The sequence below is a fragment of the Nomascus leucogenys genome, chromosome 22a (genome assembly GCF_006542625.1).
Source record: "Nomascus leucogenys isolate Asia chromosome 22a, Asia_NLE_v1, whole genome shotgun sequence".
NCBI lineage: Eukaryota > Metazoa > Chordata > Mammalia > Primates > Hylobatidae > Nomascus > Nomascus leucogenys.
Window position 1 is genome coordinate 16,434,684 of NC_044402.1, and position 19,945 is coordinate 16,454,628.

At 43.1% G+C, this 19,945-nt stretch overlaps 1 protein-coding gene across 5 annotated transcripts in view; it reads left to right on the plus strand.

Annotated features, from left to right (window-relative positions):
* FOXN3 (forkhead box N3) overlaps window positions 1–19,945 on the plus strand; it is a 461,477-nt gene that overhangs the window by 261,821 nt on the left and 179,711 nt on the right. For all 5 annotated transcript variants that reach the window (XM_012498097.2, XM_030802814.1, XM_030802816.1 and 2 more), the window contains one exon: window positions 4,418–4,554. In XM_012498097.2, the coding sequence (XP_012353551.1) occupies window positions 4,418–4,554 (137 nt within the window). The remainder of the gene's footprint in view (window positions 1–4,417; window positions 4,555–19,945) is intronic.

Sequence of the window (19,945 nt, forward strand, 5' to 3'; positions counted from 1 at the left end):
TTACAGGCACCTGCCACAAAGCCGGGCGTGGTGGCGGGTGCCTGTAATCCCAGCTACTCAGGAGGCTGAGGCAGGAGAGGCTTGAACCTGGGAGGCGGAGGTTGCAGTGAGCCAAGATTGTGCCACTGCACTCCAGCCTGGGCAACAAGAGCGAGACTCTGTCTAAAAAAAACAAAAAACAAAAACAAAAAAAGCACTGCATATTCTTGTCTTCAGATGAGATGCAGATATTTTTCTAAGAAAGCTCCAACTCTCAAACTTACTACACAACTATAATGAAGTTATAGCCTTCTCTCTCCTCTTAGGAACATTAAATGTAATTTTTCCTGGCCTAAGAAACTTGAGCATTCTATCCTTTGCATATTTCCATTTTTAAAGTTTTCAAGTAAACCATTTTACTACTCCAAACTGTTACATGAAACCCAAGAAAATGCTCGAAAATGAGATGTGGTGCCGGCCTCTCTTGTGGTCCTTCCAAGCTCAGCCTGACACTGTGCTGTGGTTACTGGTGGCACCCACAGGGTTCCCGTGGGTGTGTCCTAAAGATGTCTTTTGTTTGTTTGTTTCCTCTTTGGAATGCCAGCATTGCGAAGTATGAGATATGTTGAAATTAGTGTCTGGATTGTAAAAAACTGTCAGCAATTTCAGACCTTTCTTATTGTAAAATGCCAAATAGATCAGGGTAGGAACCTTACGATCCAAGCCTGAGAAAATTTCTTCAGTTAATGTTGGGAGATGCCTGGTGTGGTTGCTCACGCCTATAATCCCAGCACTTTGGGAGGCTGAGACAGGCGGATCCTTTGAGGCCAGGAGTTCAAGACCAGCCTGGCCAACATGGTGAAACCCCCATCTCCACTTAAAAAAAAAAAGTTAGCCAGGCGTGGTGACGCACGCCTGTAATACCAACTACTCGGTAGGCTGAGGCACGAGAATCACTTGAACCTGGGAGGCGAAGGTTGCAGTGAGCTGAGATCACATCACTGCACTCCATCCTGGGTGACAGAATGAGACTGTCTCAAAAAAAAAAAAAAAAAAAAAATGTTAGGAGATGGCCACAATGAACTGACCAAGTATAGAATTAAACCTCAGCTTGATGTTGACAGTGCAGAGACCTGGGCAAAAGACTCACCAGGTAGTCATGAGTCGGTGATAGTAGCTTCCTGAGCAAGGGAGAAGTCCCGCTAGTGAGTGTGGGGTGTGGGGTTCATAGAAAGCAGATGTAGGGAGTGATGGAAATAGAGGGGGAGCTGAGAATGTCGAAAAGCTCTTCCCAGTGAATTTGTTGAGCCAGGACCACCAGTGCATTCAAATAGATGATCATTTTGTCTTCACTCGCCCCATCTGTTTGCTGGAGGCCCTTCCCACTGCTGCTGTTGGAGATGAAAATCAATCAGATTTGGTTCAATGAAAGACATTGTACAGCCAGTTTCATTCTCTTTCTTGTGTCCAAAAGGAGATTTTCATGATGCTGTCTGCCATTTATTGAGTATGTCAGGCCTCTGAGCCCACGCCAAGCCATCGCATCCCCTGTGACTTGCACGTATACGCCCAGATGGCCTCAAGTAACTGAAGAATCACAAAAGAAGTGAATATGCCCTGCCCCACCTTAACTGATGACATTCCACCACAAAAGAAGTGTAAATGGCCGGTCCTCGCCTTAAGTGATGACATTACCTTGTTAAAGTCCTTTTCCTGGCTCATCCAGGCTCAAAAAGCGCCCCCACTGAGCACCTTGCGACCCCCACTCCTGCCCTCCAGAGAACAAACCTCCTTTGACTGTAATTTTCCTTTACCTACCCAAATCCTATAAAACGGCCCCACCCTTATCTCCCTTCGCTGACTCTCTTTTCGGACTCAGCCCACCTGCACCCAGGTGAAATAAACAGCTTTATTGCTCACACAAAGCCTGTTTGGTGGTCTCTTTACCCGGACGCGCATGAAAGAGTACCTGTAGGTAGGGCCACTACTCAAGGTGTTTTATATTATGCCATCACTGAGCCTCCCAACTATCTCTAAGTGGGTCACTGTTTTACCAGTGAGGAAGCCAAGACTTCCCATGGCACTGTGATTTGTGCAGGGCCGCTCAGGAAACGTCTGTGTGGCTCCAGATCACCCGTTCTTACTATTCTTCAGCCTGCCTCTCTGCGTCTGGATCAATTACCTTGTGAATGTCCTGCATGGTCCTGGGGGTTTATTCTGCTTAGCTTTTGTTTTTATTTTTGTTTATTTGTTTTGAGATGGCGTTTCGCTGTTCTTGCCCCAGCTGGCGTGCAAATGGCGCGATCTCCGCTCGCTGCAGCCTCTGGCTCCTGAGTTCAATCTGCTTAGCTTTTAAATGGTAGCATACATTACTATGGGTATCCAAGGGTATATATGGGTAAACAAGACACTTAGGATTAGGAGAAACCACGTTCTTGGCTTATGGTTATTTCCCTGAGAGGGCCAACCGGTTGTCCTTCATTTCTTTGTCATTTTTTTTTTTTAGCGTGAGATTAAATGGCCCCACCCTGAAAGCCACCATGATGAGAACAAAAGCCACTGGGTTTCCAGAATTGAGACAATATCATTGCAGAAATGTTTGGGTCACATGTCAGCCATGGGCCTCAGTGTAGCTATTGCTGGTTTGGAGCCTTGGGTGCAAGGGATCAGAAAGGCAGGTCCCACTGGCCCAGGGCTCCACCGGGAGCCTTTGATGGAATCAGGCCAGACCCCTACTGTTGACAGGATTTTGTGGTTTGTTTTATGTTTTCCAAATTTAGTAGTTACCTGTCTCCTGTCTTTCCCCCCAAACCTCTCTACTCCTTAGCTGTTGGCTTTCTTCTGCACAGCTCTTTTCCAAAGGAAAGGATGAAGGTTCCAGGGCAGATTATTGAGTGGCCTGCCTGATTTACTTGGAAAGTCTCACTGCTCCCCCTAAACTATTCTGGGTTTGAGAATGTGTGCATGAAAGGAAAAAAACACATAGGAATGTTGAATTTTCCAAAGTTGAAATCTTTCAGGTCTTTAAACATCCGGTTGGTTAAACTGAGAACATTGATGTTTAAGCATAGAGTGTCCAGCCAGACTCTGACCTGTGTCTGGGGTCAGGCCTGCACGTGGGGGTGGGTGACTAGGGTGGTCAGAGGTTCCAGCCCCTGGCTGTGGTTTTGAGCAATTCTCCTATTCTCATTGCACCAGAAAGAGTTAATTCCAGTTGCACGGCTTGCTGATGTTGTTGATAATAAAGTATTTTAATGGGCTCTGTGAATAATGTTTGTAAGGAAACTACTTGGGTGAACTGATGATGAAGCACAGATTTTTTAAAACTTTTAAAAAGGTTTTAGGAGTAACTTGTTTTTACAGCTCCTTCAGTGGGATTTTCTTGGATTGTCCCCTTCCCCCATGTTAGTTAAACAGCTTCTTGTTTGCTTTCTAAATGTCGGAGGACAACATCAATCTTACTGTTGGCTGAAAGCAGGAGGTGGGCACGGGTTTATGTAATTTAACTTCTTTTCTCTGCAAATCAGTAAATATTTACAAATGACCTTATCAAACAGTTTGGGAACATTCGGTCACTTGAAAGTGTGCAGCCAGAGGAGCGATTGCCCGTCGGCCTGCTGCCAGTTCCAGGGGGGCCTCAAAGGAAGGACTTACATTTTTAAAAATAGGCTGTCCATAGACCAAACGCTTCACAGGAAGTGGGCCTCACAGGAAGCCTCCCTCTCTCCACAGAACAGTTTTAGAAAATTTGCATTTTAAAGTTTGACTTCTAAAGATTCAACTCTTAATGGCTGGAGTCGATTGCTGGGAACTGAGGAATCCAAAAAATAAATAGTGGATTCTGAGTTGGGCTTTACCATTGCTGCCTGAGTTCTTTTGTTGCTTAGGGAAGGTAATTACAGAATTCCATTCCAACAGTAAATGTCATTCTTTTGTGAGTAAGCTGGAAAAAAACAAGGGGATTACTTTTCTGTTTTTGTAAAATGGTCCCGATGTCATATGGTTTTAAAACATAACTAAATTTCTAGAGCAGAGTTGGACTTCCGGGGCTGTCTTGGCCCTCTTTTTTTTTTCCCAAACATTAGAAATCTGACACAGTTAAACTCATTTTTAGAAGAGAATGCACATGTTCTTCAATGTTGACACTGAAAAACAATGAGATTCTCATTTTATTGGTAGTTTGGGTATGAAAATTGTAATATTGTTGTATCACCATAACCTGGTAATAGTATGTTCATTTTGCCTATCAAACATAATACAAGTAAGATTGAAGTGCATTTTATGGAGTTCTACTGTCGGTATAATATTTAAGGCTGGCAAACAGTCAACAAATGAGAAGCTTTTCAAAATAAATACATGATAATAGCTATACATCTACTTATTGCAAAGTACTTAATAATTCTGTATTAATGCCTTTGTATTTTAATTTTCTTTGCAGAGTATTGGGAAAGGGTCGTTGTGGTGCATAGACCCAGAGTATAGACAAAATCTAATTCAGGCTTTGAAAAAGACACCTTATCACCCACACCCACACGTGTTCAATACACCTCCCACCTGTCCTCAGGCATATCAAAGGTAAGCAATTCAGACTTCTTTTTTTGGTCTACTGAAATGGCATTATTTTGGCAGAGACCTCCGCGGAAATTAATTTAATAGGCTGTACGAGATTTTAAAAATAACTGCAGGTAAATGAGAAAGAAATTAAGTATTATTAGGAGGCATATCCATTGTTGTATTTCCTACAAACCTTACCGCTGCTGCTGCCTCAGAGGAATGTGCTTCCAGAAGGCTTCATGGTGGGTGAAATCATGTCTTCCTGGGTAGAAACATTTACAAAGAAAAGTTGACAGCTTTCACATCACGGTGTGTGTCACGTTTTGTTGGGATAAAAGTGCAGGAACGAGTCAAGCAGGCAACTCCATCGTCCCCTCATCTGGCCGGTCTCTGCAGACATTCAGTGGAGGCTCACTCAGTTGTCCCCACTGTTGTCCTTTGCAGTCTCCATGTAGACGGTGCTCCCAGGTGACCATTTTGTTGTGGTTACTTGATCTTTGCTTCTTCAAGAACAGCAGAAACTATAATAGAGACATTTTATCCTCCTCACATGCCCATTTGTTTGAGACAGTAAGGTCATGGGTACCATTTTTACAAATATATCATTGGAAGGGAGGGTAAGTAGCCTGTCACTTTTTAAAAAAAGTGTCTTAATGTTAGATTCCAAAGGAGAGCCAAATAATCAGAACCAAATTTTTAAAATCGATTTTTATCAATACATAGTGCTTGAGTTTGAAACGCATTCCTCAGCTCTACAAAAAATATTTTTAAATGTATAGAAATGTTTCTATCATAACCACCTAGTTAAGAGGAATTATCCTTGGACTGCAAGTTGAGGTTAATTAGGGATGGCATGATGTCACAGACTTCAGGAATTTTACAGTCCACTTCTTTGCAGATTCTTTTCCTAGTCTGCTGTTTGTTCTGCAGGAGGGAGCACAAAGTGATCTTCTGAAATAGCGTTAATGAAGTTCTTCTGCATCTCAGTTGAGAAGCATTCCATCACAGGCCCTAGACAATCAGTCTTCAGCAAGAGACAGGGAGGAACAGCTGGGCTCTCTGAGAAGACTGCTGTATGTCTGCCTTTGCTAGGCGATTAGCGTGATGGTACCCATAGCAACTGGAGCGTCTCCATAGTAACGCGTAGCCGAGACAGGTGCAGTTGCATCACAAGGCTGTTTGTTGCCTGGCAAAAGGACAGGCCATTAGTACTTAGATATACGCTGTTGCCTTAGAAACAAATAACCTTACATAGCAACTACAGTTGATTTGAAAGGTTTGGTGTGTGGGGGGGAAGGTTGTAGCAGCTTTTGTCTGTGTTCATAAAAATCAGTGGAAGCATACTTTATTCGAAATGACAACTTGAGGTCATATAGCTGTAGGAGAGAAAGTGGGATTTTCCAAAGCAGCCCAGCCAACATCGTAGACATGTCCAGAAGGACAGAGCCATATGCTTGGTTTTCTCCTTGTGGCCATAGCCACTCCCCAAATGGAAGAGAACCAGGATTGGAGTGGAGAATTGCCGATGTACAAGGTTGGTGAAGGAGGACATGACACTAATTATTGAAATATTTCCCAGATTCTCATGTTTCTTTGTCGTTCTACTCCCCCCGATCCTCAAGCTGCATGGAATACCTTACCCTGGCTTCTCCACTCTGCACCTTTCATCTCCCTTTGCTTCTAGGAAGTTAAGAACAGAAGTGTTACTCACTGGGTCATGTTGTTGGTTCCTTTAGACCAGTGTTTTGTTGCCAAATGTGACCCTGAGGGAAACACAGTAATTATTTAATAATTTGAAAGATTATAGAGGAGGTCTGGGGGTTGGAACAGGAATGCATATTCAGGCGAGAGGCATTCTGAGCTGGCCTTAGCTTCATGACTTCATTTGATTTTTAATATAGACATAAAAGTGCAGACGAACCAGAGCTTTTGTAGTGAAAATCGTTTCCGAAGGAATATTTCAGACCCCGCTCCGTCACCTCCAGCCTTTCTCCCCAGTTGACTGAGGGGGAAAAAAAAAACAGTTTCTGCCTCTGCCCATGCGGTGCTTAGATTTCACCTCCACAGAGGTCACTGGCTGTGGAGGGAGATGACAGATGAGATTCTAGTCTGCCTCTTCCATGCCTTAAGTCCATGAGAACAAGTCACTTTCTCTTTCTGGGGACTGTCATCCCTTCATCTGAAAGCTGAGAGTTTGCTTCAGGATCCTCTAGTGTGTGAAATTGCACTGAAGCCACTGAACACTGGCTGAACACAAAATATTGTACAACATTTCTGTGTCTTACAGTGATGTGGCATTTGGTTCAATTCTAAGCCATCAGGCCACTTGTTGACATGACCTAGAGAAGATGGAAGTGAAACAGAGCGAGTCATTAAACAGGGACCCCAAAATGCCGAATGAACGTGATCTGGCTGGGTCCACCGTGATGCGGGGAATCACCCGTCAGCCCCTTGTTGGATCGCTATGAGGGGTACCTGGGAAGTGCTTGGCTTTCACGGGGCTGGTACTTAGCATACTGAAGAAGATGGTGATTATACTAGATGGGCGGTTATTGCTCGGACTTGCAGGTGTGCTTGGCAAATGTCACTCTGAACTGAGCTGCAGGTGGCTGGAAATGCGGCGGGAAAAGCGAGGCATTTGAAAGCACTGCCCAGACCTTGCTCACATCCAAATACCATGCTAAATATTGAGATGTGTAGACCCCTGCCTCTGTTTTCTTTGTTGCTTTGTTTTTTTTGAGACGGAGTCTCGCTCTCTCGCCAGGCTGGAGTACAGTGGTACGATCTTGGCTCACTGCAACCTCCGCCTCCCAGGTTCAAGGGATTCTTCTGCCTCAGCCTCCTGAGAGTAGCTGGGACTACAGGCAGGTGCCACCACACCCGGCTAATTTTTGTATTTTTAGTAGAGACGGGGTTTTACCTTGTTGGCCAGGCTGGTCTCGATCTCTTGAACTCATGATCCGCCCGCCTCGGCCACCCAAAGTGCTCGGATTACAGGGGTGAGCCACCGTGCCTGGCCCATGCCTCTGTTTTCTAAAGTGCCCTTTTGCATGTATGTTAGGATGTTCTTCCACACCTGCTTTGTTGATACTAAATTTGTGAATTGTTTTTAATCGAAGTGCAGAACTCAGTGTGGAGTACTTCAAACCAAGTGACTTAAACAACAGAAACTTACTGTCTCATGGTTCTGCAGGCTGGAAGTCCGAGACCAATGTGTTGGCAGGGTTGGTTCCTTCTGCTGTGAGGGAAGGTCTGTTCTGCCCCTCTCTCCTAGCTTCTGGTGGTTTACTGGCATTTTGCTGGAATGCTTTTGGCCTTCCTTGGCCTGTAGAAACATCACTCTGATTTCTGCCTTCACCTTCACTTGGCGTTCGTTTTCTCTGTGTGATGTCTATGTCCAAATTTTCCCTTCTTGTAAGGACACACTGGTCGTATTGGCTTAGAGGCCCATCTTTCTCCCGTAATGACTCATCCTATTTAACTAATTACATTTTCAATGGTCCTGTTCCCAAATAAGGTCATGTTCAGATGTACTGGGGGCTAGATCTTCAACGTATGAATTTTGGGGAGGCATAAATCACCCCGTAGCAACCCTTTTCTTAAGGGAGACATTTTGCTGATAAAAATATGGAGAAGCAGAAAGTAAGGAAATATTTAAAGAACAAAATGGTGGGGTTGGGGGCAGGGGTGTCAAAGGGATTAGCCTGAAGTTGCTCCCAGTAGCCAAAGCTGGGACAGTGGTGAGCAGCAAAATAAATAACATAGTGTTGGATTATAACTGGAAATATAAAATAAATACCTATGAGTCCAGACTGATATAAATAAATGATTGAATAAATAAACAAATAAATGAGAGAAGAGACACAATTCCCATGCAGAGAGTTCCAAATGCTTGATGTAGCTCTTTCTCCACTGAAAGAGGTGGGACGGAACTCTCCACTCCCGGAATGGCTGCACTTAATGACCTACTTCTAAAGATTAGAGCATGGAAAAGGTTGGAAAAGGAAGTTTGGAGTGGACAAACCTGGTGAACAGTATGCCACAGGTGATGAAAGTACCATCCTCAGTGATGTGATGTTGATACCAGGTACCTCTCGTAGGACATCATAAATTTGGCACTTCAGCTTTGTGGTTTTTCTCCCCAAACACATAACCCCAGTCTAGTCATGGGAAAAGCATCAAACAATGATTTTGTCCTTCAGCAGGGACATTCTACAAAAATAACTTGATCTTCACTCCTCAGAGCCCCAAGGTCATCAGAAACAGGGAAAGTCTTAGAATCTGTTACAGACCAGAGGAGGCTAAGAAGACATGATGAGCAAATGTGTCCTGTGATGTCCTGGATGGGATCCTGGAACAGAAAAAGGACATTAGGGGAAAATTTGCAAAATATGAATTAACTGTGCAGTTTAGTTAGTAGTAATAGTAGTATGCTGCATGTTTATAGCAAGCACAATTTGCTGCTGCAAAGATATGGAACCAACCTAAATGCCCATCAACCTATGAGTGGATAAGGAAAATGTGGTATATATACACTCATGGAATACTACTCAGCCATAAAAAGGAACAAAATAATGTCTTTTGCAGCAACTTAAATGGAGCTGGAGGCCATTATTCTTTTCTTTTCTTTTCTTTTTTGAGACAGAGTCTCACTCTGTCGCCAGGCTGGAGTGCAGTGCCGTGATCTCGGCTCACTGCAATCTCTGCCGCCCAGGTTCAAGTGATTCTCCTGCCTCAGCCTCCTGAGTAGCTGGGATTACAGGCACCTACCATGACGCCCGGCTAATTTTTGTGGTTTTTAGTAGAAATGGGGTTTCACCATCTTGGCTAGGCTGGTCTTGAACTGCTGACCTCATGATCCACCACCTCAGTCTCCCAAAGTGGGATTACAGGCATGAGCCACTGTGTCTGGCCTGGAGGCCATTATTCTAAGTGAAGTAACTCAGGAATGGAAAACCAATGGAAAATGTATGTTCTCACTTATAAGTGGGAGCTAAACTGTGAGGAAAGAAAGGCATGAGAATGATATAATGGACTTTGGGGACTCAGAGGGGAGTTGGGGGAAGGTTGGGAGGGGGATTAAGGATAAAAACTATCCGTGGGGTGAACAAGTGCACTAAAATCTCAGAAATCACCACTAAAGAATTTATCCATGTAACCCAAAACCATCTGTACCCCAAAAACTATTGAAATAAAAAAATAGTAGTATACCAGTGTTGTGACAAGTGTCTTGTTAGTAATATATGGTGTTAACATTAGGGAAAACTAAGTGAGGGGTATACAGGAGCTTTCTGTGCTATCTTTGTAACTTTTTTTTTTTTAAAGCAGTCTCCAAAATGCAGACTCATTGATCAATTTTAAATATCCCAATTGTTTTTGGTAGAATGAAAAGTAAAATCACTGCATCACTGAGAGTTGCCTGACCTACTTTAGTGAAGAGCTGATTGTGAAGGGCTCTTGCTTTTGCCTCATTCTCTGGAAGATCTGCCCAGCCACACGAGGGGTCTCTGTGTAGTTTGGATACCACAGTTCTTGGAACGTTAGTTTTGTGAAATGGCACTCCACTGTGCTTTGTAGAGTACCTGTGGCTGAGCTTGGGCTACTCAGGCACACCGAGCTACGCCAGCTTGCTTGGGAATCTACACCTTTGCCAAGGAGACTCTGGCATGTGGCCTTCGGAATCCAGATCTGGAAAGTGGAAGGAGGGGTGGTGTATTTGGGTTGCTTGCCCGTACCTCTTCAGAAAAGTCCACTGAGCTGTTCTAATCTTTATGTTGCCTGTGCCCCTCCTTCCTAGATATGTCATTTCTCATTAAAGAATATGCATATTTTAATGCTTCCAATAGACATTGCCAAATTGCCTCTGATTTTACACTCGGTTCTAATCCACATTCCCACCAACTTTTTAGGAAATTTCTATTTTTCTAACCTTTCTCAATATCTGACAGTTAAATGAAAAGACAGTTCCTCAATGTCCACAAAGTCTACAAAACCTTGACTTTGTGATTTTGGTACTTATAGTGGGGGTATTTAAACTTTATAACACTACATTAACACCCTGTAAACAGTAGCTCTCCCCATAATAATGTTTATGACAACAGATTGTTTTTAGAGAGTGACATATATATGGGTCTTATGTAATACCTTCCCTGCTATAGGCACCAATCCAAAGTCAGTTTCCAGAAAAACATTTTAATCCTCTCTCACCATGGTTGGAGAACAGGTTTTGCATTTAATCAAACAGTATGGTTTATGGAGAGTTTCCTGGATGATTGGTTTTCAGAGCGAGTGTTGTTTTGTGTTTCCTTGGTAATTCCAAAGAAATCCCAGCGTCCTACGTACCTTTGGCCTCCATGATGGATTGGCCATGATTGGGTGTTAGATGGTCAGAAACTGATTGAGAGGGTTTTTTTTTTTCTTTAATGAGCTTTCCATTTTTTTGCTTTAAAATTTTCAATGTAAAAATAATGACATCATATTCTATATTTCATGTAAACTATTATGGCTTAACATGTAGAAAGTTAGAAAAATCCACAGGACTTTCATTTGTTGATCTAGGTCTAAAGATTTATTTTTTGGATGACTATAAAGTTTGCAGAGTTAGAACATTTCAGGAAAGTTTCTTGGCTTGATGTGGTGGCCCATGCCTGTAATCCCAGCACTTTGGGAGGCCAAGGTGGGTGGATCACTTGAGGTCAGGAGTTCAAGACCAGCCTGGCCAACATGGTGAAACCCCATCTCTACCAAAAAATACAAAAATTAGCTGGGTGTGGTGGCAGACACCTGCAATCACAGCTACTCGGGAGGCTAAGGCAGGAGAATTGCTTGAACCTGGGAGGTGGAGGTTGCAGCGAGCCGAGATTGCACCATTGCACTCCAGCCTGGGCAGCAGAGTGAGACTCTGTCTCAAAAGGAACCAACCAACCAAAATAAAGTTTCTTTTACTCTCATCTTTTTTTTTTTTTTTTTTAAATAAATTCCAGGCATTTAAGCTTCTCCTTTAGCTGTTTCTCGTTGCTTCTTCAGAGGAATTTAATGAGCCGCAAAAAAAGAAAAAAAAAAGCCACACACATTAATGGCCTTTCCAAAGATTTTCGCCTTTCTGATATTGAGGTTCTTACTGAAAATGGCAGATTTTAGTGCTGACTCAGCAAGTTTTATTTTATCCTGCCTGCTGCCCTATTGATGTCCTTTTTTTTTTTAAAAAAAAATTTAAATGTCTTCATAGAGTAATACTGCTAAGGGTATAGAAATTGTACAGAGTGGTCACTGTATATTCAGATTAACAAAGTTATCAGTCGTTGTTCACCAGGTAAATAATCTTTGGCTGTCATAGTGAGGCTGGGAATGGTAGATGGGGGAATTGCATTGGGAGGAGGTGGGGAAGGTACTGATATGTTTAGGGTACTCATCCTTTTAGGCAATTAGAAGATTAGAAAATCCTTAAAATGTTAATCTTGTTAACATAACGGTGTTAATTCCTCCACTCAGAATGCTGAATTTGCACACAGCAAGAAATAGCTTATTCATTGCTTGGATAGGATCCAATAATTTTTTAATTTATGAGACATCTTTCATTCTAGTTATTCAGAGTGTTGTGCATTTAATAGTTGGCAGAAGCACTGCAAAGCCACAATGAAATCAGTTTTAACTTACATTGAAGGAGTTTAATTGTTAGATTGTTGTGTCATTGCAAGTGTTAATTCAGTCAAGCATAAAGAAAGAATGCAAGGATTTAGATTAGTTGCTTCATTATTACACTTATATTTACTTGAAAGCAACATATTTGATGGAAACCCAAAATAGTTTTTTAAATGCCCCTCATATTCAATATACTTATTTGGATAAGTTTAATTTAAAAGCGTGAAACATTATGCATTTTGAAAGATTATGTTTAAACAGCACTTTTTGCTTGGAGTAATTTTTAAAAGAATATTAAATTTAAAAAAATCAATATGAAGCTTCATGGTGCTAAACAGGTAGAAGAGTGTGGTAAATTAATGCAGTAAAATAGATGTGGGATTGAATACCAGGGCTTTCTAAATGATAGAACTTCCAAATATAAATTATATTTTGTTAAAAAATTGGAGGGGATGAAGAATAGGAAAGGCTTAAATTGTAAGGGCACGCTCTTTAAAAAACACAGTGCTCATTTACAGTGGGAGCTTTAAAAATCCATTAGTTGGCTATAATTTTATTTTCATATCAAATCATGTTATCTTTTGACTTCCATTATATTTCCTGAGTTGGTCTCATAGAATAATTTTGGTCTCAGCATTTTGCCTTCAGTATGCTGTTCATTGTATGTTTAATTCTGAGTCAATCCTGTGTTGTTTTATTTAAATGGAAAACAGTCCCTGTTATCTTTGAGCACTTTGTATAGGAGTAGCTCATGAATATTATGCCCAGTCATCCAATTTCATTCTATTTTCACACTCACTTTGAAAGTCGAATGTTTAAGTAGCCGGGCTGATTATATCTATTTTACTCAGGTACGGAGTCAAACTCATGGCTGAGAGAGCCACTCCGAGTTACCTTTTTATCTTCTGACCTCCTGGGGTGCCCTCAGTCCCTGGTTTGTATTTTAATAGCCAAAGCGTTAGAAGTTCTTTAAGTCTACTACAGATACATTTCCATTGACCTAACTCCTGAGATGATGGATACCAAAGAAACTCTGTGTTTCCAATACCTCATGAGAAGAAAGTTGCAGTGTTGATGGGCCTAGTAGGTGCCTGGAGTCTTTGCAGATTTGCTTGGTATTTGCTTCTCGGGATAGCCAGCCAAGGATTCCTGAGCACAGTGACACCTTAGGCATTGTGAGAGGGGGAAGTGTCTGCAAAGTGGGGCTCACCTGCATTCTGCATATTTGTCAAACCCCTCGCCTTCCCAGAGGAGGAGAAATTGATCCTCATGTTAGAAATAGGAAAACTGTCAAAAGTGCATGAAATCAACCGTGTACAATGTGAAACAACAGGCGGCACTTTCTTTATCTTGTAGCAGCTTAAAAATGGCAAATTTTTCATCAATAATAGAAAATAAAAACCTGCTACTAGCACATCTAAGATGGTCTTATAGAATATTTTTGATCTCAGCATTTTGTCTTCTCCAAGTTCTGGTCACACTAAATACTTCCAGATTTTCTAGATTAACAAAGGAGGGAGATTAAGAAGTAGAGGTGCAGTATAATTAGATCGGAAGTGGAACCCATCATTCATAAAAGATTTGAAGAACATAGAATGGGGGATTGATAAGGAAAGTGATCAGGCTGGCAGCGGCATCCATGTGTTACTGTTGAAGAACGGGGAATGTGTAACCTGGGAAGAGCACCCTCAGAAGGTTAGCATGCCAGCCATCCTCACCATCAGAGAGGACAGATTTGGACTTGATGGATCGAAGTTATAGAAAGAAGGATTTGGGATCAAGACAGAACAGCATCTGACAATGTGCCAGGCACATAACAGAAGCTGGGTAAATGCTTGAGTTGATGGGTGGATGGACAGATGAAGGGGATGAAGGTAGAATGAGCTACCCCCAGTGATGCCAGTCGAGGCTAGACAACCAGCTGCCAGGGTCATCCCAAGATTTAACTCTTACGGGAGAACTGCGGGGTTATCCCTTCCAGCTCTTGAGATGTTGTTTCGGAGTTTCTTGAGCTGCCATGACAGTCGAGGCATATCCCTCTGTAACATGGTGTTTGTAGTTTATAAGGTGGAAATGAAACTTGAGGGAATAGATACATAGCTTTGTTAGCCAGCAATGAGAGGTCAGGCTCTTCTCTTGAAATTAAGTACAGATTTCAAGACTGTGATGGGACTAATTCAGTTACTCTTCGTTCTGTGTCATCCAGCTTTTTGATTCATGCCCTACAATTACCTCTCTTGTTTTAGTGACACTTCTTTGCATTTCCTTCCGTGTGAATAAAATGATCACGGCAGTGTTTTGCCAAGCAGAAGATCATTTCCAAAAGCTGTCCATCAAATCATCCCGACCTCCCCCCTATTGTTTATCCACTGAATTAATGAGAATAACACCCACCCTTTGCATAAATCTCCATGGAAGAGCCAAACTGGTGTCCTTGTTTTGTGGAAGCACATGTTCTTGGCCAGAATCTCTGATCACATTCATAACCTTTTGTTTTTCTTACATAAGGTTCGTGTTGCATTATTTGTCAAAGCATCTCTGAGACTCTGCCATGGATGTGAGAGGTACGGAAAGAGCGTGGGAAGCATCAGAGATTCCACATTAATTCCTAACTTTTGCTGATTTTTAAATCATCTGGAGAAAACCTCCATAAACCATTGAGACACATTAAGAAAAAATCCTTATCTTTTCAAATTGAGTTGCTTAATCACCATAGTCCAAGTCGAGACATGTTTCCTGTGTGTTTACTTTTAAATGGAAAGTTTTGGTCAAAGTCTGTTTATGAGCTGCTTATTCCAACATATGTCTCTCTAACACACATCAGTTTCCCCCTTCCCTCAGAACACACGCCCCAACCAGTTTGGCAAGAAGAAAAATGAATGGGAAAAAACACATTCAGAGGGGAAAAAAATTACCAAATTTTAGTAGCTTTTTTTACCTCCTTCCCCTGCACCCCCCCCTTCCTTCTTCTCTTTCCTCTCTCCTTCCCTTTGCAGCTGTGGGTCTTCTGAATGAAAGCTTTTTGTTTGTTTGTTTTAACTGTAAGGAGAGCAGAGTTTCATCTTAGGATTCTTCTGAACTGGAAATTGCCCCCCACCCCTAAACCCTCCTATTCTTTTCTACTGATGAGAAACACATCCAGAGATTTCCGTGCATTTCAAGGTTCCCAGCAGAGTTGCTCATGGGATGTGGGTGTTCTGGCCTGGCTTTGATGCATTCACCGGCCCCCTGGCCTCCAGCCTGGGCTTAGCTTCACCTGCATTTGCAGAGGAGTGGCCCCGAATTGGTGCTGCAGATTGGCACAGCGGCTGTGTCACCCTTAGGAGGAAGAGCGCCAGTCTGAGGAAACAGTGAGGAAGCAGAGAAACAAAAAAGATCCCACAGTCTGAAGCTCTCAAAGCGTGACTCTGGCTTCCCCGCCTGCCCGATCCTGCCCGCAGTAGAGCAGGAGTCAGAAACTCTGTTCTGGGCCTGTCTTCCGTGAGCTTTAGTGCCCCGGAGAAGTCCTTCTGCCTCCCCAGCATCGGGAGGAGCAGGATCCGAGAGAACCACACGCTTGCCCCGTCGCAGGCGGGGACTGGAGGGTCTCCATGCTTCCAGCTCCTTCAGGAGGCTCAGAGCAGATCTTAGTAAGTCTTAGAAAGAGGCTCAGGTTAGAGCCTCACCTGGGCCACGCACTAGCTGTGTGACCTTGGACATGTTACCTGAAGCCTCTGGTCCCCGAGCCTCCGTTTTGTTACTCATTGTGGCATAAGAATACTTGTCTTAGGCTGGGTGCGGTGGCTCACACCTGTAATCCCAGCACTTTGGGAAGCCGAGGTGGGCAGATCACCTGAGGTCAGGGGTTTGAGACCAGCCGGGCCAACATGGCAAAACCTCGTCTCTACTAAAAATAACAAAAATTAGCTGGGTATGGTGGCAGGCACCTGTAATCCCAGCAACTCACCCAGGAGGCAGAGGTTATAGTGAGCCTAGATTGCACTATTGCACTCCAGCCTGGGTAACAAGAGTGAAACTCTGTCTCAAAAACAAACCAACAAAAAGAATACTTGTCTTAAACGAGTGCTTTAGGGATTAAATTAAGTAAAATGATGCACCAAATGCCTTTGTGCCTGGCCCAGGGAAAGTCAATGAATTTGATTTCTCCTTCCTCACCATTGCCACTGTCTTTTAATAATTGCGTAGTCTTGTTTCTGCAAATGCTGCATACCAAATTTTTTTTTTCTTTGAGACAGAGTTTTGCCCTTTCACCCAGGCTGGAGTGAAGTGGTACGATATTGGCTCACTGCAACCTCCTCCACGCCTCCCTGCCCACCCCCAGGTTCAAGTGATTCTTCTCCCTCAGCCTCCTGAGTAGCTGGGATTACAGGCACCCATCACCACACCTGACTAATTTCTGTATTTTTTAGTAGAGACGAGGTTTCACCATGTTGGCCAGGCTGGTCTTGAACTCCTGACCTCAGATGATCTACCCACCTCGGCCTCCCAAAGTGCTGGGATTATAGGCGTGAGCCACCACGCCCAGCCGGCTGCATACCGGTTTGGCCCTTGTATATGTGGTTTTGTATTGTGAGGAATCTTTTTACACTTTATGTTCTGTGTTTTCCCCTAGATTTAAGATCTGTGAAAACTAGGATGGTTTGCAAGTTCTCCCAGTGCTATAAACTTCGCATGTAGGTGTTATTCAAAATATATTATTTATCAATGATTTCTCTTAGAATGCATAGCATAGATTATAAGAGTAGTGCAAAATATTTTCCTTTAGTTGCTCTGGGATGCCAGAAATCATTGGCTACCCTCCTCCCCTTTACAGTCACAAGTCCAGATGTTTGGAGGGGGAGGGAGAAGCTGGACTCTATGAAAGACAATTTAGCAATTTTGCAGTGTTGGTGTTTCTGACCTTCCATCTACTTCCCCATCTGTCTGCCAAGGTCCGGGTGTCCCTCTGGGTATGCACGAGGCCAGACTGTTTGGACCTGGTCATTCTTGAAGCCTAAGACACCCATCAGGCTGCCCTGGGATGGAAAGGTTATAAATTCCAGGCTGTTGACTCCAAGGCACCAAATATTGTCACAGGAGGAAACATTTTGCAGCTGCCGTAGAAAATGTAAATGTGGCTGGGCACGGTGGCTCATGCCTGTAGTAACCCCAGCACTTTGGGAGGCTGAGGCAGGCGGATCACCTGAGGTCAGGAGTTCAAGACCAGCCTGGCCAACATGGCGAAACCCCAACCCTACTAAAAATACAAAAATTAGCTGGGCTTGGTGACACGTGCCTGTAATTTCAGCTACTCAGGAGGCTGAGGCAGGAGAATTGCTTGAACCTGGGAGGCAGAGGTTGCAGTGAGACGAGATTGTGCCACTGCACTCTAGCCTGGTGACAGAGCAAGACTCCGTCTCAAAAAAAAAAGAAAAAGAAAATGCAAATGTGCTGAAGGTGGTGCAGGCCAAGAATTGCTCCAGCTTTGTCTTGTTCATTATTCCTTTGAAAAGAAGCCTCCCTCTGCTCCTCTGTACATTTCTGCAGAACTAGCACTTGAAAGGTAAGGCGCCGGAGCTCTCCCTGCCCCAGTCATGATGGGAAAAGTTTTCACCCCAGGCCAGCCCAAACACTCAATTGTGTTCTTTCTCTACCAGATACATAATCCGTGTTTAAATCTCTTGGCAGTCACTCATTAGTTTTTTTCCCCTACATTCTTTTCTTCTTTGATGAGAACAAAGCCCGGCTCCTCCCAGCTCCCAGTCTTGCTTTTCTCTCCCAGGAAATCTCCCTGCCGCACTTTGATCCCATAGGAAGAAAGTCACCCAAATGCTATCCTTCTCTACCTGCTAAAAGAGGAAGATCGCAATTCTTTGTACTACCAAATCTGTTTTCAGAACTCACAAATCTGTGGTGCCAGAGGCCCTGATTTTTCTGGAGGCATTCTGGCGGCATACCATGGCCTGACTACCTAAGGGACCCCTCTCTTGGGCACCTCCCCCTCCCCGATTTTTAATGGACTGTTCTTGAGAAAGGAAGGATTGAACATATGGTAACTCCAATGGAATTTTGTTCTTATTAAAGCCCTTTGAAGTTCCCTCTTTCTAACACCACCCCTTCTTACCCTCACCCCTTAGATGTGGCATGTTCCATCATCAGAGTTGTTGAAGTTATAGGAAAACCAACCTGAATTTCTCTAATACAACTCTTTGATGTAGAGTAAAACAAAAATCTATTTCTATCCGATATTCTAGACTTCTAAGAAATGAACTATGAAAGTAAGCTGTTTAGCACTATAGGATTGTAAATAATTTTAAATTTATTTTATTCCATCTGCTTTGGACTCTAAACCATTCTGGATTTTGATTGAGAGGCAGAAAACCAAGCATTTATTGGGCACCTACTGTGTGTAGACTTGGTATACAGACAGCATGTGAGAGGCTGTCACGTGCCTAAAAAGAGCAGGTCACACAGCTTGCAAATGGCTGAGCTGGGACCTGAGCAGGCCTGATCTGACTCTTCTGACCCCATAGCCTGAGTTCTTCTCAAGGTAATTTGCCACCTTGTGGTCACTGTCTTCTGTAGAAACATTCTTCGGTGAGCTTTGGAAAGGAAGAATGACTTATCACTTGTTAAAAAGGAATTTAGGGTTTGTAGCATAATGAGAGTAAGAGAGATGAGAGGTGAGAGTTCCTGCCATTGGAAACTGGGAATGGTGAGGGAACAATGATAATTAGAGGGAGAGCCATGGAAATTGATGGGGGAGGTGTGGGGAAGAAGCAGAGAGGATTCTGTGTGGACGGATGGATGGATAGATGGGTGGATGGATGGAGGCACCATTAGGAGAATGGGGAAGGGGTGACTAAGGATTATGAATGCGTGTGTGTGTGTGTGTGTGTGTGTGTGTGTGTGTAAGGATCACTTCTGTTTTAGACAAAATCGAAAAGCGAATGTAGGGTGGGGAGAATCACACAATAATATTTTAGGGATTATTTATATGTCCGTTTAATAAGAAAAAAAGAGTCAAACCTCACCATATTATAAAGCTTTCTTGCCCATGAATTCTTCTTAGAGCAAATGAGGGTTTTCTCTTGTTTTGTTCCTCTTAAATTCTCAGTCATTTTGGGAATAAATGTCTATACTTCAGCCATCTTTCTAATCATTTCTTATATGTAATTTTTTTTTGATATGTCTGTAGGGAGAACTGACAAGGGCTCTCACCATCTTTTGAATTTAGATTTTTTAAAAAAATTATTGTTGTTAGAGCAATGTATTTTGTTAACATTCTTTAAAAATAAAAATCTCTCTAACCACCGTCCTGAATCTCCAATATTGTACACAGTAAATATTTGTGAAATAAAAATGAATAGATATGATTAGCATCCTTTTATTTGATATTGAAGTCATAAAATGGATTAAAGACACAGGGTTAATTTTATTTTGTTAAGGAACAAGCAGTGAAGATTCTTCCAAAAATGCCTGGCTGATTTCTGGTTGACCCAAGTGTATAAAAATTAAGCTCTAGGCCGGGCGCGGTGGCTCACGCTTGTAATCCCAACACTTTGGGAGGCCGAGGCGGGCGGATCACAAGGTCAGGAGATCGAGACCACGGTGAAACCCCGTCTCTACTAAAAATACAAAAAAAAAAATAGCCAGGCCTGGTGGCGGGCGCCTGTAGTCCCAGCTACTCGGAGAGGCTGAGGCAGGAGAATGGCGTGAACCCGGGAGGCGGAGCTTGCAGTGAGCCGAGATTGCACCACTGCACTCCAGCCTGGGCGACAGAGCGAGACTC